The sequence below is a fragment of the Pleurodeles waltl genome, chromosome 11, assembly GCF_031143425.1.
Source record: "Pleurodeles waltl isolate 20211129_DDA chromosome 11, aPleWal1.hap1.20221129, whole genome shotgun sequence".
Classification (NCBI taxonomy): Eukaryota; Metazoa; Chordata; class Amphibia; order Caudata; family Salamandridae; genus Pleurodeles; species Pleurodeles waltl.
The window spans coordinates 132,243,807-132,269,528 of NC_090450.1; the positions used below are offsets into that span (position 1 = coordinate 132,243,807).

Here is a 25,722-nt window from a genome sequence, read left to right on the forward strand (position 1 = left end):
CCCTAGCAGGTCTTTTAAGAATTTAGAAAACTTTTCAAATTGCAAAAATCAATTTCTAATGACAATTTTGGAATTTGTCGTGTGATCAGGTATTGGCTGAGTAGTCCAGCAAATGCAAAGTCTTGTACCCCACCGCTGATCCACCAATGTAGGAAGTTGGCTCTGTATGTGCTATTTCAAAGTAAGGAATAGCATGCACAGAGTCCAAGGGTTTCCCTTAGAGGTAAAATAGTGGTAAAAATAGATAATACTAATGCTCTATTTTGTGGTAGTGTGGTCGAGCAGTAGGCTTATCCAAGGAGTAGTGTTAAGCATTTGTTGTACATACACATAGACAATAAATGAGGTACACACACTCAGAGACAAATCCAGCCAATAGGTTTTGTTATAGAAAAATATATTTTCTTAGTTTATTTTAAGAACCACAGGTTCAAATTTAACATGTAATATCTTGTTTGAAAGGTATTGCAGGTAAGTACATTAGGAACTTTGAATCATTTCAATTGCATGTATACTTTTCAAGTTATTGACAAATAGCTACTTTAAAAGGGGACACTGCAATTTTCACAGTTCCTGGGGGAGGTAAGTTTTTGTTAGTTTTACCAGGTAAGTAAGACACTTACAGGGTTCAGTTCTTGGTCCAAGGTAGCCCACCGTTGGGGGTTCAGAGCAACCCCAAAGTCACCACACCAGCAGCTCAGGGCCGGTCAGGTGCAGAGTTCAAAGTGGTGCCCAAAACACATAGGCTAGAATGGAGAGAAGGGGGTGCCCCGGTTCCGGTCTGCTTGCAGGTAAGTACCCGTGTCTTCGGAGGGCAGACCAGGGGGGTTTTGTAGGGCACCGGGGGGGACACAAGCCCACACAGAAATTTCACCCTCAGCGGCGCGGGGGCGGCCGGGTGCAGTGTAGAAACAAGCGTCGGGTTCGCAATGTTAATCTATGAGGGATCTCGGGATCTCTTCAGCGCTGCAGGCAGGCAAGGGGGGGGTTCCTCGGGGAAACCTCCACTTGGGCAAGGGAGAGGGACTCCTGGGGGTCACTTCTCCAGTGAAAGTCCGGTCCTTCAGGTCCTGGGGGCTGCGGGTGCAGGGTCTCTCCCAGGCGTCGGGACTTAGGATTCAAAGAGTCGCGGTCAGGGGAAGCCTCGGGATTCCCTCTGCAGGCGGCGCTGTGGGGGCTCAGGGGGGACAGGCTTTGGTACTCACAGTCTTAGAGTAGTCCTGGGGTCCCTCCTGGGGCGTTGGATCTCCACCAGCCGAGTCGGGGTCGCCGGGTGCAGAGTTGCAAGTCTCACGCTTCTTGCGGGGTGCTTGCAGGGTTCTTTCAAAGCTGCTGGAAACAAAGTTGCAGCCTTTCTTGGAGCAGGTCCGCTGTCCTCGGGAGTTTCTTGTCTTTTCGAAGCAGGGGCAGTCCTCAGAGGATGTCGAGGTCGCTGGTCCCTTTGGAAGGCGTCGCTGGAGCAGGATCTTTGGAAGGCAGGAGACAGGCCGGTGAGTTTCTGGAGCCAAGGCAGTTGTCGTCTTCTGGTCTTCCTCTGCAGGGGTTTTCAGCTAGGCAGTCCTTCTTCTTGTAGTTGCAGGAATCTAATTTTTCTAGGGTTCAGGGTAGCCCTTAAATACTAAATTTAAGGGCGTGTTTAGGTCTGGGGGGTTAGTAGCCAATGGCTACTAGCCCTGAGGGTGGGTACACCCTCTTTGTGCCTCCTCCCAAGGGGAGGGGGTCACAATCCTAACCCTATTGGGGGAATCCTCCATCTGCAAGATGGAGGATTTCTAAAAGTTAGAGTCACTTCAGCTCAGGACACCTTAGGGGCTGTCCTGACTGGCCAGTGACTCCTCCTTGTTGCTTTCTTTGTTCCCTCCAGCCTTGCCGCCAAAAGTGGGGGCCGTGGCCGGAGGGGGCGGGCAACTCCACTAAGCTGGAGTGCCCTGCTGGGCTTTGACAAAGGGGTGAGCCTTTGAGGCTCACCGCCAGGTGTCACAGCTCCTGCCTGGGGGAGGTGTTAGCATCTCCACCCAGTGCAGGCTTTGTTACTGGCCTCAGAGTGACAAAGGCACTCTCCCCATGGGGCCAGCCACATGTCTCTAGTGTGGCAGGCTGCTGGAACTAGTCAGCCTACACAGACAGTCGGTTAAGTTTCAGGGGGCACCTCTAAGGTGCCCTCTGGGGTGTATTTTGCAATAAAATGTACACTGGCATCAGTGTGCATTTATTGTGCTGAGAAGTTTGATACCAAACTTCCCAGTTTTCAGGGTAGCCATTATGGTGCTGTGGAGTTCGTGTTTGACAGACTCCCAGACCATATACTCTTATGGCTACCCTGCACTTACAATGTCTAAGGTTTTGTTTAGACACTGTAGGGGTACCATGCTCATGCACTGGTACCCTCACCTATGGTATAGTGCACCCTGCCTTAGGGCTGTAAGACCTGCTAGAGGGGTGTCTTACCTATACTGCATAGGCAGTGAGAGGCTGGCATGGCACCCTGAGGGGAGTGCCATGTCGACTTACTCGTTTTGTCCTCACTAGCACACACAAGCTGGCAAGCAGTGGGTCTGTGCTGAGTGAGAGGTCTCCAGGGTGGCATAAGACATGCTGCAGCCCTTAGAGACCTTCCTTGGCATCAGGGCCCTTGGTACTAGAAGTACCAGTTACAAGGGACTTATCTGGATGCCAGGGTCTGCCAATTGTGGATACAAAAGTACAGGTTAGGGAAAGAACACTGGTGCTGGGGCCTGGTTAGCAGGCCTCAGCACACTTTCAATTGTAAACATAGCATCAGCAAAGGCAAAAAGTCAGGGGGCAACCATGCCAAGGAGGCATTTCCTTACAGGCAGATAGTGTTCTTCATGGCTGAAGAGCTGGTGAATTTGTTTACTATGTTGAAGAGTTCCTTCATGCGGTTGGTGCTGGGTTTGATGTGGTTCATGTGTCCAGTTGTTTGCAGCTTTACTTGATGGTTCTGAGTTCTCGGGTACACCAGTTGGCCTGTCTTGAGGCTTTGTTGGTTTTGGCTGGCTTCATAGGAGAGACTCTGATGGCACATTTGGTGATCCAAGTGGCACAGTTCTGGACGTGTGTGCTAAAGGTCTGGCATGGCTTTGGCCTGGATGGTGCTGAGGGCCTGTGTCCAGTGGGTCTCCAACAGTTTGCTCTAGCTGCAGTGGGAGTTACTGGATGGCTTAGTGATGCTGATCTGGACACCTGCAGTGAAGTGGACAATGGCATGGTTGGACCAGGTGAGTTCTGAGGTGTGGCTATATTTGACTATGTCGCTGGATGTGAAGTGACAGTGTGCATCCAGATTTGTGAGTGTGGGTCGGTGACCAGTTGGGTGAGGCTGATGTTGTTTATGTTCTCCAACCGGGTGGTGGTGTTGGCGTTGTTAGGGTAGTCGAGGTGGAAGTGGAGGTCACTGAGTAGGATGTAGTGTTTGGAGTTGATGGCTGGGGGAGAAGAGGTGGAGAGCGATGAAGTTGGCGATGGTATTGCAGAAGGTGGGTCTGGGTCCCATGGTAGGTGAGGGTGCCTCTGATGGTCATTTTAGTGATTGGTTTCCTTATGGATGAGGCCTATGCCTCCCCTGTATTTGTTTGTGCTATCTCAGTGTTTCATCTTGTAGCTATGTTGAGGTTTGTGGAGGGCCTGAGGCATGACTCGGTGATGACTACGTCGGCGGCGTGGATGGTGATGGTGTCCCAGATTTCTGTGGCATGTTTACAGAGGGAATCGGGTGTTGAGTAGAATGCATTGAAGCAGTTCCGCAGAGGATTAAAGCCTTCTGACGAGGTGTGGCGGAGGTCCCTATGTGGGTGGGCGGTCCTGTGTTGCAGATTAAGCCGCAGTTTCAGCAAGTGAAAGTTCATTCGGTTGTGCATCAGTTGTTGTAGCATCTGGGGTCCAGGGCGTAGAGCTCTGTGGAGAAGTACGGGTGGGAGGAAGGAGGGCCAGGGTTCATGGTGCTGGGCACGGTCCAGGTGCAGAGGGCTGAATACGGGCTTACCTTAAGTAGGACCTCGGGGAGGGAGTGCGCAGATGGCAGTAGGCAGGGCAGGCAGGTGACAAGAAACAGTGGGATGGGAGCAGCAGCAAAATGGAGCGGCGGATAAAATAATGCAGAACTACCAAAGACTAACAATGTAAATACAATGCAAGGCTGAATACAATGGAGACTATATACGTGACAGAGGAGCTACAGTGGAGGAACAAAGTACTAATTACAAGGGTTTACCAGTTACAACAATAAATAACAAAGGAGAAACCAAGCACTAACAAAGAAGTTACCAGTACAGAATAAAGACAGCCCACAGGACAGGGCGGGGCATCTGGGAGAGCCGCAGGTCAGCAGGAGCCAGTGAACTGGCTGCTAGGCCACAGATGATACAAAGGGGGAACTGGCACAGGACCTTTAAAAATTGAACTTCTGGTAGTTTGGTATTTGTAAGGCCTTAGGCATATTTGTGTTTTCAGTTAGCACATACTAATGCTTGTGACTCCAGTGTTGGACACAAACTCACCCTTCCCTCTCCCAAGCTGTGTACCACTGAGCTCAGCTATGACCTTCAAGCTTTGCAATTAATGTGGCAGCTCAATGGTCTGCTTACACTGTAATATTTATAAAATATAATATTTTCTGTTCTTGATGTTGCTGGACGGGATGAATTTTATAAGTCTGTACAATTTAAGGTCACTTTCTTTCTGAACACAGGTGCTCTCTATATTTTCAATGTGGTATTGTTTTATGTGTAAGGCACAATACAGGGTATTCTTTAAATTTAGGGCAAATGTCAATATTAGCATTTTATGTGGTTTTCTGCGTACCTAAAAGATATGATACAAAACTTTCTTTGTCACACCACAGTGACTGTATAGCTTCTTTGACTGAAAATGTATAAAGGCTTATCATTTTGGGGACAAGCGTCCTTACTCTTGGAGAACAGACCATATCTTGGACTGTTTACCACTCTGAAATAAGAACATTTTGTTCATGTTTTTTCTCTCTTCACTCATGAACAGTTCTTAAGAAAAATGCAACCTAATTTTTTATTTTGCCAGTGTACTATGCAAGTTATCAATTAGATTAGGGCTTAGTTTTCCACTGCTAATAACATATTATACTTATTTGTATTTTGAGCATTCCAAAACTACTAATTAATGTTTTATTCCTTCACTATTTGATTCTTAATTTTAATGAACTTTCATGGTTTAGACTTTGAAGATTGTCTTGTGTGAACTTCCCCAAATGGTTTTTCTTGTCCCATGGCTACAGTCTGTGATGTTAATTGTAAGGCTCTCGCCTGTAACAGACTCACACATAACCCCAAACCATCTATCAACCCTTTTAAACACAGAAAATTCAAACAGTGCTTAAGTGGATGGTTCCCTATGACACTGAAGCAAACCATTAGAGAATGTATCTGTATCCTCCAGGTCAAAAAGATATTCAGACAGCATGGAATGTGCAGCTTAAAGTGTGAATTATCCATTCACACATTCTGTAATGGATATGTATTGCTATTTTTCCACAAAAAGGATTTCATAAAAGGTGGATTGCACAGACGTACACTGTTCAGTAACTAGTTTCATAATAGAATAGCATTAATTATCCTTGATGTTTAGAAACTTTGTGGTGAAACTCTAAATACATTCAGATTCCTTGATTGAACTGACAAATATTCAGTGAATAGTGTGCACATCATTTCTAAACATAATACTGTAGCACAACCTGAACATCATATTTCCAATTATATTGGAAAATATCAAACATTTTCAATGGATGATTTGTTTCACTTACCTGACCAACGCAAACAAAAAGACTAAAAATTACAGTCCCCAACCTGCAACAAAGAAAATTTCAAATGAGATTAAAAAAAGGCCTTAAATACATTGCATTTAAACAAAAGTACTACACTTGCATACAATAAATAGTTTATTTCAGGGCAGAAGAAAATATAAAAAATGACCCTTGCCTGCTCACACAAATCATACATCTTTTAAACTCATTCTAATTTTTACTCTTCACCTAAACCCTGCTTTTGTAAATGCTGCAGCAAAACTACAGTGAGGTGAATATGTGTGTTTAAAACTCATAAAATCATTATTTGTGCCTAGAGTCACCAGGCATCTTTGAAAGTTAGAAGAGCCATAGGTTTTGTTTTATGCTCAAATGAGATCATCCAAAAAAATGGACATGTGACAAAATTAAATCAGGGTGTCTCAAGAAAAATAAACACAGGCTGCAACAGCTGGACTTGGTGTATATAGCAGGAAAAAAAAGTTAAATGGGGGTGAAAATATAACTGATATGTTAATAACTATGGGGCAGTTTTACAGATCTGCACAAGACTTGGCAGACAATGACCATGTTTAGCTTATTTGTGATATTGCAAACTCATGTTTGTTAATCACAGGAGTGTTAAAAAGAGCAGTTCCTATTTTAATTCCTACGGGTATCTTTGCTCTCTGCTTAGGAAAGAAACTATGAAGGGAATTATAGCAATTTGGGAGCAAAAAGTAAAACTTTTTTCTGAATGGATTTGCCCCAAACCCAATAATGGTACTTCCATTATTGGGTTTGGGGCAAATCCATTCAGTAGTTGTCAAGAAGTTATTGTTACAGTACTGTGTCAGTGGAATAGAAAAGCTTAATAGATTGTGAAAGGTGAACTACTGGTTAACAGTACTAAAATCCAGGTTTGCTGATTTTCTGAGGATCTACATTTAAAAATAAAAGTATTTATTGTTTCAGGAGTGTGGTCTAAAGGTTTCGTCAGCAAACCCAATAAAACAGAGTTCACAAATAAAATACCCAGCTAAGGGCCAGATTCTACAGGAAACCCTGTCCTCACATTTAAAGGCAGTGTGCCTTACAGTAGACGGTGTGCAGCAGGACAGCAAATTATTAGTAAAGAACACTTTTTTGTTCCTCCCACCTGGAACTGTGCCCTGTATTGATGGGATGCATACAACTCCATACGCTCACAGTAAGGTAAATATGCGCAGGTTCTGCAAATCTATCATTTCATTCAAGACCATGATACGGCACCAAGGATGTAAAAAATAAAATAATTGTTAATCCCTGCTGTATCCTTGCCCCTTTGTCCTGTCTATCAGAAACTTGAGTCCTGCTCTGGGCTCCACTTGCTAACATCCATTCATATACCATGGGGATTCATTAACCAGAAGAAAAATTTGGAAATTAACACTTTTTTCCAAGCCTCCCCCTCCTTATTTCACTCTGCTCTTCCTTGATGGATCTGCATGAAAATTAATGTATCAAGGGAAAGCTGAACATAAGGGACTGTCAAATTTGGTGCAGACTTGGGATAAAGCCCCAATGTTATCCCCAACTCAAACATTTGTAACACTACCCACCTCCATTTTCAGTTGCTCCCTTTCGATTTATCTGCACACAACTTAACATACCAAGATGGGAAAAAATATGCTAACAATGTGTTAAGTTTCATGCAGATTCATTAAATAGTATTGATTTTTAGTAAATGAACAGTTTTTGTGCCCCATCTTATAACTGTGACCCTGTAAAGTGAAGAATAAGCAGGCAGCAATTGGTGAGTTCCAATGACAACTGAATGTAATCGGATTTGGAACCCATGGAGCAACGATGCTCGAATGAAATGACGTTAGAAAGGTAAACATGCAGCAAAGTCCCAGCATGCAACATAAAGATAAGACAAGTATTTCATAGGACGTACAGTACAATTCATACACTACAGATTCCTTGATGAATAAACACATTTGAATACACTAATAATGAGCTGAACATGTTAAAGGTCTACCAATATTGGCTCAAGCCCTATGCAATAGTCTTTCTGTGCACAGCCTTTAATGGCCTGGCCATTCACCGTGGCATCCTTGGAGCTTGGGAGCGAAGAGCCTGGACTACACCCAGAACTAGGACCCACCCTGCAGCACAAAGTCAAACGCCAAGCACAGTTGGATTGGGCCTTTGAAGGCCTGGGTACAGGGCAGGCCCTACACATCATTTTCCGTTCTCCGTGGATGCCCCATCTGAAGGTTATTTGCTGCTGAGATTAGATGTCTGCAAAGAGTGGGGTGCATAGCCTAGTCAGATATTACCTGTAAATAGGAGAGGTGTGTAAGAACAATTTGGAATATGATCAAATACCCCCAGGAACTTCTTGAAAAAGTACATTGGTTAAAGTGACTGTAAAACTTAGGTATGATAATTTTTAAAACATCAAAAATGATTTTGGGGTTAAGAATTTATAGCCCTGAAACTTCAACTACAAACCATCTCCACTGGTATATCAATGATCCAAGTCCACCAAAAGGAGGTAATACTTCAATGCTTGCTCATTCCGTATATTCATTTCAAATATCCCATAATAATTCAAAATAGCCCCTATTATTTCTCTAATTAGTGCTTTATTTCAGTTTTTATTTTAAATTCAAACGGTCAGGCACACTCTCTCTTCCTTGGAGGTTATAGTTCTTGTTTGCCATCAATTTTTAAAGTTTCTTATTCGTGATGAAGGCATAGTGCAATGTCCAAGTTCTACAGTGCTCAATTTTGGTGTATTATAGTTTTTGTTTGGCATCACTTTATAACGTTTCTTTTTCATGATGATTGTTTGTAACATTGCAATGTCCAATTTCTAACTTTCCATATAAAGTTATAGCCTCATGATCTTGAAATGGTTTCAATGTCACTGATTCTGGAATTCAGTGAAATGTCAGATTTCAGCAAATCTTGGGTCATTTGTGAGAAGTGACATTTTGGAGTGCCTAGAAATCTGATGAAGTACACATTTTCTGAAATGAAATCTAACATTTTATTGAATAGTAGAATTAGAACATTTTAAATCCTTTCAAAGAATGCATGTAGTGTATTTTACCAAACTACTGAGGGTTGCCTCTGGGGGCTGGTTGAAGATGCCTTACCAGTGACTAATGCACACATGTAAACCTTTAGACTAAAGATTTTAGGACATATCAGATGTTGAAGAAGGTCATCCCATTAAGGTGAATAGAAAACAAACAATTTTATAGAAGGTGTTTAGGGCTTGAAAAATGGGTAGCACCATTAATTTCTATCACAGCCACTTTGGTATGCAGGAGAATACCATTAATAAGAGGGTCAAATCCAACAAATGTGAGAAATTCTACAGATGCAACATTTCTTGCACACTGCTAAAGATTATGTCCACACTTACCGTATTCCAAATACACGGTCTATTAGAAAACCACCAAAGAAGCAGAGAACAACATTAGGCCAGGAATACCATGCATATAACTGCATGAACTCAGCGGTGTTCACTTTCATGTCCTGTAAGAAATTAAAGATTAAAGTGTGACCACAAAAGATGAGTAATGGCATCAGAAAAATATGAGAAAAAAATGAAGACAACAATATTGTGTGGCTACTGAGAAAGACAATCCAAGCTGTGGGGCATACTGCTACGCATGAAAATTATAACATTTGTGCATAAATATCAAGAGATGTGCAGTAAAATCAATTTAGCATTCCCAAAGCAGGATTCAGCCATTTACTAAGCACAGTTTTGAGCAAAGCTACACTTGTACATGTTTATTCTATAATTTTTTACAAAGTGTTTGAGAATCCGTACAGTATTATTCAGCAATTCAAATCCTTGATCAGTTATAAAATGTTGAATTACAGAGGCAGTTTAGAGACTGTTAACCCTGGCTACAACAGGTATTATAAATTAGCAACATGTGTTTTATTTGGACATAAATAAATATAGTAAACTAATGTCTAGCCACCGGGTCAATAGACTTAGGGCCTGATTATGATCTTGGCGGATGGAATACTCCTTCACAAATGTGTTGGATATTCTGTCCACCTTAGAGGACGGGATATCCATCACGTTTGTGACTGAGTAGACCCACCTGCCAAGATCGTGATCAGGCCCTTAGTCTTTAACCTATTATTCAAAAGATACATTCTGAGCTCGCTAATTTGCCTGGTAGGATGAGAAGAGTAAATATGTGGACCATACTTATGTTTAAACGTTAAGTTGCAGTGTAATTAATGTTTGCAAGTTTTTGCTTTCCAAAAGTTTCAGTAAGGAAACTATAGAGCTTTATTCCCATTTAGGGTAATCCAGTATTAAATAGGGGGGGGGGGGAGAGAGAAGAGAGAGAGAAGAGAGAAGAGAGAAGAGAGAAGAGAGAAGAGAGAAGAGAGAAGAGAGAAGAGAGAAGAGAGAAGAGAGAAGAGAGGAGAGAGGAGAGAGGAGAGAGGAGAGAGGAGAGAGGAGAGAGGAGAGAGGAGAGAGGAGAGAGGAGAGAGGAGAGAGGAGAGAGGAGAGAGGAGAGAGGAGAGAGAGAGAGAGAGAGAGAGCACAGAAATAGTAACATGCATCCCAATAGAATTCACACTGGTGTAATTTTTTTCTCATAAATTACACAAAGATTGAAAATCCACCCGCCGGTGAGGTTTCCAAAAGCATTCATGCAGGGTCAGGTATATTAGCATCACGGGAAGGATTTGATCTGCAAGATCTAGTGAACAAATGACAACCAACGATTTTGAGGCTTGTAGCAAATATTTTGCAAGTGGCTTCCTACAATGTACATGCATTCAAAACTATTCTTGTGGAAAGATAGAGGGAGCCTTCCAGAGTGAGAAAAGTACAAAAATACCCAGATTTAATAGAGCACAAGAAAACGGATTGCTGCAAAGGAAGATTATTTCCTCCGAAAACCACTGAGCACGCTGAAGTGGTTGTGGATAGCCAAGTAGGGTTCCTTAGATTTTCAGTAGGCCTGGAACTCCTTATTAGAAATTTGGGGTGTAATTGGCGACTGGTGATCCAAGTAACAAGGGCTGCAGTCCTGGCTTACCCGTTTTACCATACTGGGTGACTTGGGCAAACCACGCTATGCATGATTCAGTTACTTTACATTTAAAAACAGGAAAAGCTAAGAAATTTGCTAAATACTGAAGCAATACCTAAAAGTACTGAGCATATTTTATTTGAAGTCCTAGTTGCAATATAACAAATTATGGGATCCTGCTTGCCTTGATGAAATTTCTGTAAAATACTCATTCAGGTAGAGGCATTCATATAATTTTCTGGAGATAAACTTAAGTCTTTAAGTTGTCAAATTCTGTTAAAGAATAACCAGGATAGTCAAACTAGCTTCCCCACTTGATGACGTTCTATGATGATGTGCAAATTCATTTATTTCTTTGCTTTAGATCCGAAATCCATCAAACTGGAATGCAAGAAATGGGCCAAACATTTTTACGGAGGGATTTAGAAATAACTAGAAAGGAAGAAATAACTTAAGGAACTTATAAGCAGATGTGTACCACATGTAGCCACATGCAGCCTTGACAACGGGTTATGGGCTAACTGCAGTAGTTTACATCGTGTGATATTACCTGGTAAGGACTTCAAGGTACTAATTTCATAAAGGAAAAGTATTTAGACTACATTATTTTAATATCACTACTAAATAAAATGTGCATATTATCTAAGCATTGCATCAAGTACGAACATCTTATTTGCAACCCTATTAAAAAAAAAAAAAACACTTGCTGTACACTAGCGTCCTCAGCTACATGTAGTTTTAGCTGTCTTGCCACCACCCCGACGCATCCATAGCTCCTGGGTCCTCCCTCTCTTTCTCATAACTGTACTGTACTGAAGAAACACAAGGGGCTGGCAGCTGTAAAGTGATACTGGGCCACTCGCTTAGCGTTTTGTGGTGTTGCACACTTCAGTTGACTTTTAATTTACTATCGACTACATTGGAATTGCAACGCAAAAAAGCAAAACTAGCCAGTGCTGAGTCGCAAGGAATGTGCAGGTACGTATGTCGATGGATACGGTGTGACACTAGCCGGCATTTGGGTCTTTAGGTTGAGCCTAGGCAGCACGCAGCGCTGTCTGTAAGACATGTTGTATTCAATCTATGAGCTTTTAACCATTTCAACTCTTGCCATTCAATCTTTGTTGTGCTGGTCTTAAATGTTTCCTTTTTCCTCCCAGGCGATTTCATTAACAGAACATTTTTGTTCGCCATCACACTATGTTCACGCTTCCTCCTTTTACAGTGTGTGATGGCCCCCCCCCCCTCCTCCCAGCGGACTTCAATTTATGATCCTTTTTGTTGGCCATCTGCTGCCTCCTTGCTCACACCCCCTCCCTCCAGTCATTGCTGCCGTTCTTCCTGCACCGCTGCTTGTCTATGTGTAGCGACTGGTCTTTGCTTGTTCCTTTTGACCAGGGTGACTGTGCCTAGCTGACCTGTGCAGAGTGTGAGACAGGAGATAAATAACAATGCTGCAATGTTGGCCGCCTGAAGGCACGGTGCGTTTAAGCTAACATTCCCCGAGTGGTTTTGACGCTGTTGCTTGTTTATGTGTAGTGACTGGTCTTTGCTTGTAATTTATGACCAGGGTGACTTTCCCTAGCTGACCTGTGCAGAGTGTTTGAGACAGCAAGTAAATAGCAATGCTGCGATGTTGGGCGCTTGAAGGCATGGTGGGTTCAAGCTTACACTCTCCGAATGGTTCTGACGCCATTGTTTGTTTATGTATAGCGAGTGGTCTTTGCTTGTTCTTTATGACCAGAGTGATTGTCCCTCGATGACCCTTGCAGAGTGTTTGAGACAGCAGATAAATAGCAATGTTGTGAAGTTGGGCACTTGAAGGCATGGTGTGTTCAAACTAACATTCCCCAAGTGGTTCTGATATATGTGACGTTGCCATCCCCATGGCTTTGGTGCTATGTGGTGGGCACGACAAAGTCAGGTGGTCTGCCACATATGGCAAACACCGAATTTCACTGGTTCTTCATTGTATAAGCATGAAGCATATCTTAAACTTCTCCTTTAAAAACTGTAACCTGCCTTGAGCATTGCTTTCATGTTGTCGGTTTAGTACATGTTCCGCACACCTCAGGTGGGTATGTCGGCTCTTCATGGCACCAGCAATGTGTGCTCTTAACCCTTTCTGTATCCTTCGGTCTCTGCAGGTGGGGAGGAGGGCCAGACGCATGTTCCTGTGCCAGGGACACAGCTTCCAGGAGGCAGAGGGGGTTTGGTGTGTTCCAACCCCTTAATAAATGTTCATTTGGTAAACAGTTGGGTGCAGGTGCTTTCTGGTGGGTATGGTTCGGTGAGGTCTCTGTCGGATTACACCAGGAATTTTGACACAGAAAAAAATGTGCGCACACACTCCCTTCTCTGTTTGGAAAGACTTAAAAAAATGTTGTAGATTTTGCAAAATAATGTGTTTTCTCTCACTTACCACCCTTACCAATCCATATTCCCTCTCCCTTTCCGCTGCCGCTCAAGCCGCTCTTGTGCACCCTGCTTGTCGTATAATGCATTTTAATGTGTGTCAGCGTGATTTTTGGGAAATATGAAGCTCACATCCCCCAACCCCACAATCTTACTAACCAAGCTATGCCCCCGTCCTGTGTCCATTCTCTTCAGTGCGCTTTGTCATTTGGACATGGGCCCTGCCCATGTTATCCAACAGCAGAAACACCCTAGTATTGACCTTGTGGAAAACATGCACTGTCTTTCTTGTTATTCAAAATCTGATGGTTTGTTCCATGAATGATAACATCTATTATCTGTTTACCGTTTCAGGACAACTTCAGCTGCCTCTTGGCGCTGTGAATATTAGTATTACACATTTGAATGGTACTACATTTATTGTTTTTGAGAGGCTGGGAATTAGATTAGATTAGAGCAGACAGATGTGAGCAGCAAGCAATTAACTTCATGAAATATGTTCCGCCTCACTATTGATGGTTTAAATTCTACTGGATTTACCAGTAAAATCTGTGTCTACCTTGCTTATTTCCAACTGTTCTAAGTATTTTCTTGCATAGTCTGATTTCTGTTGCTTGAACTGGCTTCAACCTTCCGAAATAGGAAATGACTTGAGAATGGACTGCAACTGAATTACTGGGATTGTGTGGCAGAGAGGACCCAATTATGCAGCAGGGTTGACCAATGTATGTGGCAAGTAAAGTCCAGTTATGCATTTACAGCGCCAATAGCTCTGACTCAGCAAATACAAGACCTACTGCATTGCAAATGATTGTTTTAACCTAACAGTCAAATATAAATCATAAGTTTGCAGGACCTAACAGGTTCTGGGGTCTCAGAAACAAAATGAAAATAAAAACCATTGGTTAAGTATGCCAACAGTCCCCTTTTAAAGGTACCGGCGTTTATAATCAAGCTAAAACGGTACAGAAGAAAAAGTAAGACACTCAGCTAAAAGGTGAAGAGGCTCACTGTCACACTTACAGGAGGGTAATAGACTGCAAATTAGCCAGAGTTGTTTTACGTAAGTTAGTATGACTTGACAGCAAAACAAATATTAGCATGTTATTCCACTTACTGCTTGAACCTGGATTTGAAGAGCTGCTGGGTTATCGTAGCAGAAATAGCTGCCTATTGGAAAAAAACAGTTGTATTAAAAACCTGTCTTTTGTCTTGATTTGCTACATAATTTCAAAAAATGTTTGCAGTAAAACAGGTATTTGGTCAAAGGACTGCTGGCTCTCACTTGTGCAATACTAGCACTACTATTAAATAATATTTCTGAAGTTGGGTGACATAGGCCATTTATTATAAAATATGATTTAATGAAGTAGATTGTTAAATAACTGAGATTTCATCTTCCAAGACTGTTATGATCAGAGATCTTTAGAATAGGCTGGGTGATGGAGGAGGGTTAATCTAGGTCTTACAAGGATCCTCTCCCGGCAATAGTAATAAGATGCAGGCAACATACGACTCAAACAGTTGTGACTCCCCTCCAAAATAAATACCTCCCAAATAAAAACAGTCCTTTTCTCTGAGATCCAGTGTGGGTGCAGATAATACTAATGGTTGATTTTCAATCGGGTTTCGATCATGGGACCAAGAACAAACAGTTTGCTGTAAGAAGGAAACACCTCAACAACAGACAGAATAGCCCAACAGGATTAGCCACATATTTCTGCATCCTGTGATACAATGGAACATCTAAACCAAATGAGTATCTGGATCACTGTCTGATGGAGAGGCAAGATGAAGTCCTTTATTGTCCCAAGCTCGATCTTACATTTTAAAGACCCATAAGGCTCATCTTTCTCCTCATTCATGGACACATGCTGGCAGTGGTAGGGATGATCAAGATCAAAGTGCATCAGCTGCGGTACAAAACGTACATTAATGACACATAGAGCCTCATTACGACTTTGGCAGTCCTAAAAGCGGACAGCCAAAGCTGTGGGAAGCGCACCACCGTCATACCAGTGGCGTTGCCCCCCAAGCATATTACAAGGCTCCTGCCGGGATGACCAGTGGGAACATTGTATTATTCGTTCCCACCGGAATGACCAGTGGGGACAGTGCTACGGTATTGGTCTCTGGTCCCTTAAGGGAGCCGAGGGCAATAGCACAGCACACCAACACTCTCAAAATATCCACTGTCTGCGGTGCAGACAGGGCGCATTCAGATGGCGCTGGGCAGCCCATGTACTGCCTATGCCATGGGCAGTGCAGGGGCCCCCTTGTGACTCCCAGCACTGGCTTTCCGTCAGCCTTTCCATGGTGGAGTCCCCGCCATAGAAAGGCAGGCGGAAAGTGCAGTTCTAATCAGCCAGGCGAAGCCTAGTTCAGCACCACCCTGGCTGCGTACAACTCAGACCGCCATCAGCCTGTCGGAAGAGATGTTCCTGGCGGGGACGGTGGGTCTGTCTGCCAGGGTTGTAATGTGGCAGTCGGGCTGCCACATTTGGGCAGTCCGACCATCACCACGAGGCTGGTAGTCCTTGGACTGCCAGCCTCATAATCTGGCCCTAATCAGTCATGTAATTGAAAGAAGCAAGGAGAGGCCTGCAGGTAGGATCCATAACTGTTATATGCTACATGTGATACCTTTGAGGGAAAAAGAGTGAGTTCATGGACCCAAAATACAGATCTTATAGCCAGGAGTAGCTTTCCACCCTTGCTCATCTGATCAACCAAGACAGTCGAAGCTCCATTGACCATTTGAGTGGTGAAAGACTTTGGAGTCTATGACAATCAAGACACATTCCACAAGAAACATGTTATTTAAATGAAATTGTAACTACCAGGGCAGGCTAGGGCTCAACATCCTGGACTTACTGCAGTTTACTAGCCTATTATGGCAATTTTCAGTAAAGAAAAAAAAAACATTTGGAGTTCAGCTGCACAGAAAAAACAACTGTATCAGCCACCAGAGAAGTTCAGATTACAATTTAATGTGCTGCAGGGTCACACTTCCATCCAGGAAAAAATCTTAACTAGAAAACAAAACGTGTACAATTCAGTGTAGTGCATGAGGATTAGCATCTTCAATTTACAAATCTGTTTATAGTACTTGTAACCATTTACAGAAAAAGCAGCACATCAAATATTTCTGAAATGGGCAGAATTAAAACCTCTCAAACATAAAAGGGGTTCCATGGGGGTGGGCAAGGGGAACAAGACTGAAAACTCAAATTTGGGACCACTGTGATGCACACTACTGTATAACCTGTGAATAAACTAAAATATGCACAAATACCATTAAAAAAAACTAAAATGTGTACAGACAGTTGAGACATGCCCCAGGTAAAAAAGAAAATCTAACATCTCCCAGATTTTAACTCTATTCCCCTGGAGGCTAAGATGCTTATCAACCACGGGAGGCGCAAAGATACCTGCAGTGTACTGCTGACTGGTACTACACGCCCGACACATTTGATAATCTTAATCAGGGATGGGAAAGAGATGTGGGAATACTTTTTGTTGAAGAATGGTAAATTGCCAGCGTGGTGCTGCTGGATGTGGCTACTGCCAATTAGTCCAGAATGATCCACTGAAAAATATGCACCAGACATACATCACACAACAGAAACAAATGGAGGTTTGGGATCACTGATTCCCAGAATGTCTGAGGTGTGGAGAACAATCGGGGAACTCATACACCATACATTGCATTGCCCCAAAATTAAGCCCTTCTGCGGCAGGGCGAGGTTCACGTTCCCAAAAATATAACAAACCGGCAGACAGACAGTGGTACAAAGCTGAAAGCCCTGCACATATCACTAAATTTTGACACTAATCGATATTACCTAGTGCTGATAAACAGAGGATACCTAGCGTAATCACAAAATGTAACTGTTGCAACTGGGTTCCGCCCATTCAGTACACCTTGATTTTTTTTTTCCCTCATCACCCTGTTTCAGGCTTCTTACTGTGCGTGAGTCTCGCTTCATGTGGTACTCACATGGCAAACAGACTGCACATGTTTGCCGCCAGTGTATGCTTTAAATAATAAGGCTGCTGCGATGCGGTAAGGGGCACTTGGCTGATTACACATGTGCACACGTGTGCAGTCTGCGCTTGGGACACTACTGTTCTGCGCAGAAGGGTACTCTGCAAGATTCGATATTGACCTGGGACAGGCCTTATAATGTTAGTGTACACTAATAAGAAAAGTCAGTGTGATTTACTGTTTTGCCTGTAGTGACACTATTATACACCTATGGAGAGAACTGCCTTAGAGCGCAGTTTTGCTTCCCTTTGGCTCGCAGAGCCCATCAACATCTTAAGTTAGGGTGTAACCTGCGCTGAAAAATCCATTCTGTAATTCCCATAATTATATCTGTACACTTTATGGGTCATCTAAAATGTCATATCTCTGTGGTTCAACTCAGGATCGGAGCCCAGGCCTCTTGTCAACCTGTTGTGCCTAGTTAATTACATTTCTATCCAGCGTCAGAAATAAAGGCCTCCCCACACCAAGGGAGCAATTAGCAGTACTTCAGCCAGCTCAGGATGAGGAAAGGGGTGAAGCCGAATGATCTGAATCAATCACTCAGTGGTTACAGTACCAGGGATGGGCCTGCCCAAGCACCCAGTGAGCAAACGAGGAAGCCCAGACAACAAGAGCCCACCCAGGAGGAGGCTATCTTTGAACTGTTGGTGTGTTGGTGTGCAAGGCCCTGGTAGGAATGTCACCGAGAGGCAGAGCTGAGACCTCAGGAACAGACGTAACCAGTGACTCTCTTCTATCTCTCTATCTTTTTCCCTATCTATCGATTTCTCTATCTACCTTTTCTCTCTACCTATTTCTCTATCTCTCCCCCCCTCCCGCCACCCCCTCTATTACCTATCTTCCTATCCCCTCACTCTACCTCTCACCCTCACCCACCTCTACAACCCCCCCTCCCCTATCTTCACAACCCTACACCTATCTTTCTTCCTAATCTCCTAAACCTCCTAACACTCTCCCCCCTCCACCCTTAAACCCCCCTCCCCCAGCTCTTCTCACTCTACCTGTCCCCCCCTCCCTCGCGCTTTCCCGCCGCGACCTCCTGCACGCCCCCGCCCCCCAGCTCCCATTCGCCGCCAGCTGACCCCTCCTACCTCATATGGCGGCCGCTGCGCGACAGTGGTAGCGACCCTTGACCCAAGGGTAGGTCGCTCCCCCTGCCGCTGCAGCTCCTCCAGGTTCCTGAGTTCCTGAGACCCACCCCACAGTAAGTACCCCCCACCTCCCAGCCCCTCGTTCTGCCCCGCGCTACTCACCCTCTCTCCTGCTCCTGCTTCTTTTCCTCTTTCCTTCTTCTCTGTTCTTCCTCCTCGCTCCTCGTCTGTATTCTTCTTCTGTACTCCTCTTCTCCCCGTCTTCTCTCCTCTTCTCTTCTTCCTCATCTTCTGCTGTGGTATTCTGCACCCTGTTTCTTCGTTTTTTGTATCTCCCTCCGTGTTCCTCTGTCTCCCTCTGTCTCCCTCTGTCTCCCTCTGTCTCCCTCTGTCTCCCTCTGTCTCCCTCTGTCTCCCTCTGTCTCCCTCTGTCTCCCTCTGTCTCCCTCTGTCTCCCTCTGTCTCCCTCTGTCTCCCTCTGTCTTCCTCTGTCTTCCTCTGTCTTCCTCTGTCTTCTTCTGTCTTCTTCTGTCTTCCTCTGTCTTCCTCTGTCTTCTTCTGTCTTCCTCTGTCTTCTTCTGTATTCTTCTCTGTTCTTCTGTACTCCTCTCTGTTCTTCTGTGTTCTTCTGTGTGTCTTCTGCTCTTCCGGTCTTCTGCTCTTCCGGTCTTCTGCTCTTCCGGTCTTCTGCTCTTCCGGTCTTCTGCTCTTCCGGTCTTCAGTCCTTCCGGTCCTCTGCTCTTCTGTTCTTCTGTTCTTCTGTTCTTCTGTTCTTCTGTTCTTCTTGTCTTCTTGTCTTCTTGTCTTCTTGTCTTCTGCCTTCGGCTCTTCTGCCTTCGGCTCTTCTGCCTCCTCCGTCCTCTTCTCCCCGCGCCTGCCCTCCTGCTCCTGCCTCATCCCCCTCCCCCACTCGCATCCCCACCTCTATCTCCCCTATCTAACCCGTTCACTTTCTACCTCCCTCACTCCTCCTATCTACCTATCTCTCCATCTCTCTATCCCACTATCCAACTCCCTCACTCTCCACCTCCTCCTATCTTCCTATCTTCCTATCTCTCTATCTTTTTCCCCTATCTATCGATTTCTCTATCTACCTTTTCTCTCTACCTATTTCTCTATCTCTCCCCTCCTCCCGCCACCCCCTCTATTACCTATCTTCCTATCCCCTCACTCTACCTCTCACCCTCACCCACCTCTACAACCCCCCCTCCCCTATCTTCACAACCCTACACCTATCTTTCTCCCTAATCTCCTAAACCTCCTAACACTCTCCACCCTCCACCCATAAACCCCCCTCCCCCAGCTCTTCTCACTCTACTTGTCCCCCCCCTCCCTCGCGCTTTCCCGCCGCGACCTCCTGCACGCCCCCGCCCCCCAGCTCCCATTCGCCCCCAGCTGACCCCTCCCCCCCCTCCTACCTCATATGGCGGCCGCTGCGCGAGCGCGCCGCTGGCGCGCCAGGGGCGCGCCAGAGGCAAGCCCGTCTGCGCCCGTCCGCGCCTGGCCCGCGCCCAGCGCCATGACCCCTGGTCCCCAGCGCTCCCAAGCCCCGATGATCCGCTATGACCCCACCACCCTCTATGCCCTCAACCCAGGACGCTCCAACACCTGCTTCCAAGCTCACCCCAAACGCACCCATGGACCCTTCGCCTGCAACTCCTGCAAACGCATCTTCCACCACGCAACAACTACGACCACAAGCCCACGCGCCATCAACCACCTCAAGTGCATCCTAGTCAACGCTCGCTCCGTTCACAAACACGCCGTTGAACTCTGGGACCTCCTAGACTCCACAGCACCGGACGTCGCCTTCATCACGGAGACCTGGATGAACGCCTCCTCTGCTCCAGACATCGCCACCGCCATCCCCGAAGGCTACAAGATCTCCAGGAAAGACCGCACCAACCAAGTAGGAGGAGGCATCGCCATCGTCTTCAAAGACTCCATCCGCGTCACCACCTCCACTGAAGACTCCCCTCTTGCCGCTGAACACCTGCATTTTCAGATTCGCACCGACCCGAGGACCACCCTCAGAGGATCCCTCGTCTACCGTCCTCCCGGACCTCGCGCCCCTTTCAGCGACACCATCGCCGACTTCATCTCCCCGCACGCCCTCGCCTCACCGGACTACATCCTCCTAGGCGACCTCAACTTCCATCTGGAACAAAACAACGACCCCAACACCACCACCCTGCTCGACAACCTCGCCAACCTCGGCCTCAAACAACTGGTGAACACTGCCACCCACATCGCCGGACACACACTCGACCCTATCTTCTCCGCCAGCAAACACGTCTTCTTCAGCCACGCCTCCGCCCTACACTGGACCGACCACAGCTGCGTCCACTTCACATTCCGACGCGAGACCCGCCACCTCCGCACTCAACCCATCCCTTGCCGACAGTGGAACAAGATCCCTGAAGAGCAACTCTTCGCCGCACTCGCCGCCAACCAACCCACCCTCACCACCGACCCCAACGTCGCAGCCCTCAACCTCACAAACTGGATCTCCAACTGCGCAGACAACCTTGCTCCCCTCAAACGCTCGCAGCGACAGAACAACACCAAGAAACCCCTCTGGTTCTCTGACACCATCAAAGAATCAAAGAAAACTTGTCGCGCACTTGAGAAAGCCTGGCGCAAGGACCGCACCGCTGACAACATGACCGCCCTCAAGAACTCTACCCGCAAACACCACCACCTGATCCGCACTGCCAAAAGGAATTTTTTCACCGACAGACTGGACAAAAACAGCCACAACAGCAGAGAACTCTTCAGCATCGTCAAGGAGTTCTCCAACCCCAGCGCCAACGCCAACGCCGTCACGCCCTCACAGGATCTATGCGAATCCCTCGCCACTTTCTTCCATCGCAAGATCAGCGACCTCCACGACAGCTTCGGACACCAGACCCAACCTAACACCACCGAACCCACATCCCCGACCATCACCCTCAACAACTGGACCCACATCAGCACGGAAGAAACCAAATCCATCATGAACTCTATCCACTCCGGCGCCCCTTCGGACCCCTGCCCGCACTTCATCTTTAACAAAGCCAACAACATCATCGCCCCACACCTCCAGACCGTCATCAACTCTTCTTTTTCTTCTGCTACCTTCCCCGAATGCTGGAAACACGCCGAAGTCAACGCCCTACTAAAGAAACCTACGGCTGACCCGAGCGACCTGAAAAACTTCCGCCCCATCTCCCTTCTGCCTTTCCCAGCCAAAGTAATAGAGAAGACCGTCAACAAACAGCTGACCACCTTCCTGGAAGACAACAACCTGCTCGACCCCTCACAGACCGGATTCCGAACCAACCACAGCACTGAAACCGCCCTCATCTCAGTCACAGACGACATCAGAACCCTGATGGACAACGGTGAAACAGTCGCCCTCATTCTTCTCGACCTCTCGGCTGCCTTTGACACCGTCTGTCACCGCACCCTAATCACCCGCCTCCGCTCCACCGGGATCCAAGACCAGGCCCTGGACTGGATCGCCTCCTTCCTCGTAAACCGCTCCCAAAGAGTCTACCTCCCTCCGTTTCGCTCAGAACCCACTGAGATCATCTGCAGCGTACCTCAAGGCTCATCACTCAGCCCGACACTCTTCAATGTCTACATGAGCCCCCTCGCTAACATCGTACGCAAGCACGACATCATCATCACCTCCTACGCCAACGACACCCAACTTATACTCTCCCTCACCAAGGACCCCGCCAGCGCCAAGACCAACCTACAAGAGGGTATGAATGACGTCACAGATTGGATGAGGCTCAGCCGCCTAAAGCTGAACTCTGAAAAAACTGAAGTCCTCATCCTCGGCAACACCCCGTCCGCCTGAGACGACTCCTGGTGGCCCACGGCCCTCGGCACCGCACCGACCCCCGCAGACCACGCCCGCAACCTCGGCTTCATCTTGGACCCCCTTCTCACCATGACCAAGCAAGTCAACGCCGTGTCCTCCGCCTGCTTCCTCACCCTCCGCAAGATCTTCCGCTGGATCCCCGCCGACACCAGAAAAACCGTGACCCACGCCCTCGTCACGAGCCGCCTGGACTACGGCAACACCCTCTACGCTGGGACCGCCGCCAAACTCCAAAATCGCCTGCAACGCATTCAAAACGCCTCAGCCCGCCTCATCCTCGACGTACCCCGCAACAGCCACATCTCCGCACACCTGAGACACCTGCATTGGCTCCCAGTCAGCAAAAGGATCACCTTCCGACTTCTCACCCACGCACACAAAGCCCTCCACGACAAGGGACCGGAATACCTCAACAGACGGCTCAACTTCTACGTCCCCACCCGCCCCCTCCGCTCCTCTGGCCTCGCACTCGCCGCCGTCCCTCGCATCCGACGCTCCACGGCAGGTGGGAGATCTTTCTCCTTCCTGGCGGCCAAGACCTGGAACTCCCTCCCCACCAGCCTCAGGACCACCCAGGACCACTCCGCTTTCCGGAGACTCCTAAAGACCTGGCTGTTCGAGCAGCGATAACCACCCCCTTTGTCCCTAGCGCCTTGAGACCCGCACGGGTGAGTAGCGCGCTTTATAAATGCTAATGATTTGATTTGATTTGGATGATGCCATTTTGAACTGGTGGAGAGGTGATGTGGCACCCTAGGATTGGACAGGGGTGCCCGACATTGAACCCATCCTCTCTCCTTTAAAAAAAAGCTCTTGCACAAGCATAGAGACTGTCTCTTGCCTGGTGATTTTTCTGCGCTTCACTGCTGGACCCTGGAACTACCACAGAGAACTAGAAGGAGGAACCGTCTGATACCCACAAAATACTAACTACTCTGACTAGTTGACTCCCAGGACCAGTGGATTTCCCAAAGGGGCAGTGAGGCTGCCCCCTTGAGCCACCTGAGGATCAATTGGGTAAAAGCCCTGGACTTCTCTGCCCAGAAACCAGACCAGGATGAAAGCTGGAACCGGAAGCGAGGAGAAGCAGCTCCACTAGGACAGCACTACTTTGGAGGTGAGGAGTTCTACTGTAACTGCCTCTGGTGGGTAGAGCTCACCACCAGGAGTAAAACGAGCCCAATATCATCAAAATCGGCCCAACAGGGCCCAAGTTACAACATATTAAACTTTGGCAACATTTGACCTTTCTACTGACCTCAAAGCACATGGGGCTCCACTGCCGAGCCGTCATTTACCCTGGGGATGGGCCACGCCCATAGGTCGGTGCAAGGGAGGTTTATAAACTAACCCAGGAAAGGGGTGTGCATGGACCCCTTTCTTCTTCTATTCATCTATGGACCCCACCCCTCAGAAGTGCTTATTCGCAAAGACTATCCCAGTGCCAAAAATGATGTGGGGAGCACCGTCGCACTCCGAACAGTTGTGGACAAACCGCCCAGCGTATCATGCCTGTGTCTGGGAGGAGCAGAAGGCCACCACAAGCATCAACTTCTTCCTGCCTGCAGGGAAGTGCCCTTTTCTTATTTAGTACTCTCATCTGAATGTTCATGAATTGCATACTGAATCAATAATTATTTATTTAATCTATGTTAATCAGTCAATGCTTTTCAGCTGACCAGAAATTATTGTGCAATAATCAGGTCTCAGAAACATGGGTTTAAATGGAGAAACACTGAGTGAGAAATACATCATATTTTTACTGCAAACTGGTGTTTGAGTTAAACTAAGAGCAAGACTCCCGGGATAGCTTGGTCTGTCTGTCAATATTATTTTTCAGTCTGAATAGCTCTTTACATTCATGGAAATTAAAGCTTACGCAGTGAAGAACGGCATGCTGTGAGGCTCTCCTTTACCTGCCATTGTTTTGTTTATCTGTGTGTGCTTGCTCTGCCTGTTTGATATATATTGACCTAGTTGTTTCCGCACCCTGTCAACCAGTCCATGTGGTACTACATGTTAACACACATTTTTGGTTACTGTGATTACTTATTTTTCAAAAGCTGTTTCATAGGTGACTCCTTAAAAGAAGCTGCAAGTGTGGATTTTTTTATTTTTATTTATTTAATATTGGAACCGTAATGTGCTCTGCAAGTTAAACAGTTGTCTATACAAAACCAAAGGCCCTGGCTACACACTTTACTGGTATGCTTGCCAGTTATTTTGGTCCTAGAATCCTGTTTGTCTAAAGCATGCAAAGGCCGATACCTGGTAGTGCAAAGTGTAGAACTTTTTCAATGACCTGGAGGGGTGCACCAAACGAGCCCTTAAAACTGGCATAGGCCTACTGATCCCTCTTGTGTTAAGTTACACTGCAATATGTATACAAGAATTGTGAGTGGACATTCAGTGTGCATGTCAAATTCATGTACGTACAGTCAGTGTGTACTACATGTACATTAAATGGACTCTGTGTGGTGAGAATCTGGGTACTGGGACCAGTGGAACACATTTTGTATGGCTACTGGTTAAGAATATCACAGGCTGGAGGATGGTTACAGCTTCCTCAGACAGAGGATGTTTACTGGCTGTATTCATGCAGCTGGAAGGTGGAGATCTAGACTTTGAAGTGGGAAACAATGGAAACAGGACTACCCTTATAAATTCAATGAGGGCCATGATAGCACAGGGTTGATAGATGGTAGAGGTGAGGGGGTAGTAAAGCAGTTTCAGTTGATCAAGTTGAGGATAGGAAGTTTTCAGGCAGCCAGACCACTTTAGAGAGCACCCCACCACTCCACAGTGTACTCAAAGGACTAATGTGTGATAAACGCTGGCATGAACAGTGCAAGTGCCTTTTGTGCGATGCACAAAAAAGGCTAGTCACATTATAAATTCGAAAAACACTGTATGCTGCCACCACCACTTTACCTGGCGTATCATAGCAAGGACAGCTGTCCAATCCCTGGATGTGGGGAAGGGAAGCTTGGTGTGGCCCTCCAAGTCACAGTGCAAGTCCTGGAACTTGAATTGTCAGGGACAGGCATGGACGACCATGCTAGATTACCATGACGCAATGGCCAAAATAAAAGCCACGATTCTAGTTTCACGTGCAAGCAGGTAATCAGGGAAGTGGTATATGGAGAAGGCATTCCGATACCAGCACCTGGCGACAGCTGCCCTGTCAAGTTAGGCCTAAAAATATATTTTCCTAAGTAAAACTATCTGATTAACTGCTGTAGGTTTGGCGTAGCGCCAATAGGTCACTGCTACTGAAGGCACTCTGAGTTCCAATAATACAACCAAAATATAAGCAATACTTTTCCATTTTGTCAGGAAACAGAAAGTGGAACACCAAGTTTAGAATTGCTAAGCAACTGCTAAACAAAAACAAAGCATACTTTTTCTATCACATATAGTTTCATAGTTTTCAAATTCATGATTTATTAAAT

The 25,722-nt window shown here is 46.1% G+C and overlaps 1 protein-coding gene across 2 annotated transcripts in view; it reads right to left on the reverse strand.

Moving 5' to 3' along the window:
• The window catches only part of MFSD1 (major facilitator superfamily domain containing 1), a 138,015-nt gene that overhangs the window by 90,614 nt on the left and 21,679 nt on the right, over positions 1-25,722 (reverse strand). For both annotated transcript variants that reach the window (XM_069213267.1, XM_069213268.1), the window contains exons 2-4: positions 14,375-14,427; positions 9,195-9,307; positions 5,795-5,837 (exon numbers count right to left, since the gene is read on the reverse strand). In XM_069213267.1, coding sequence (XP_069069368.1) covers positions 5,795-5,837; positions 9,195-9,307; positions 14,375-14,427 — 209 coding nt within the window. The remainder of the gene's footprint in view (positions 1-5,794; positions 5,838-9,194; positions 9,308-14,374; positions 14,428-25,722) is intronic.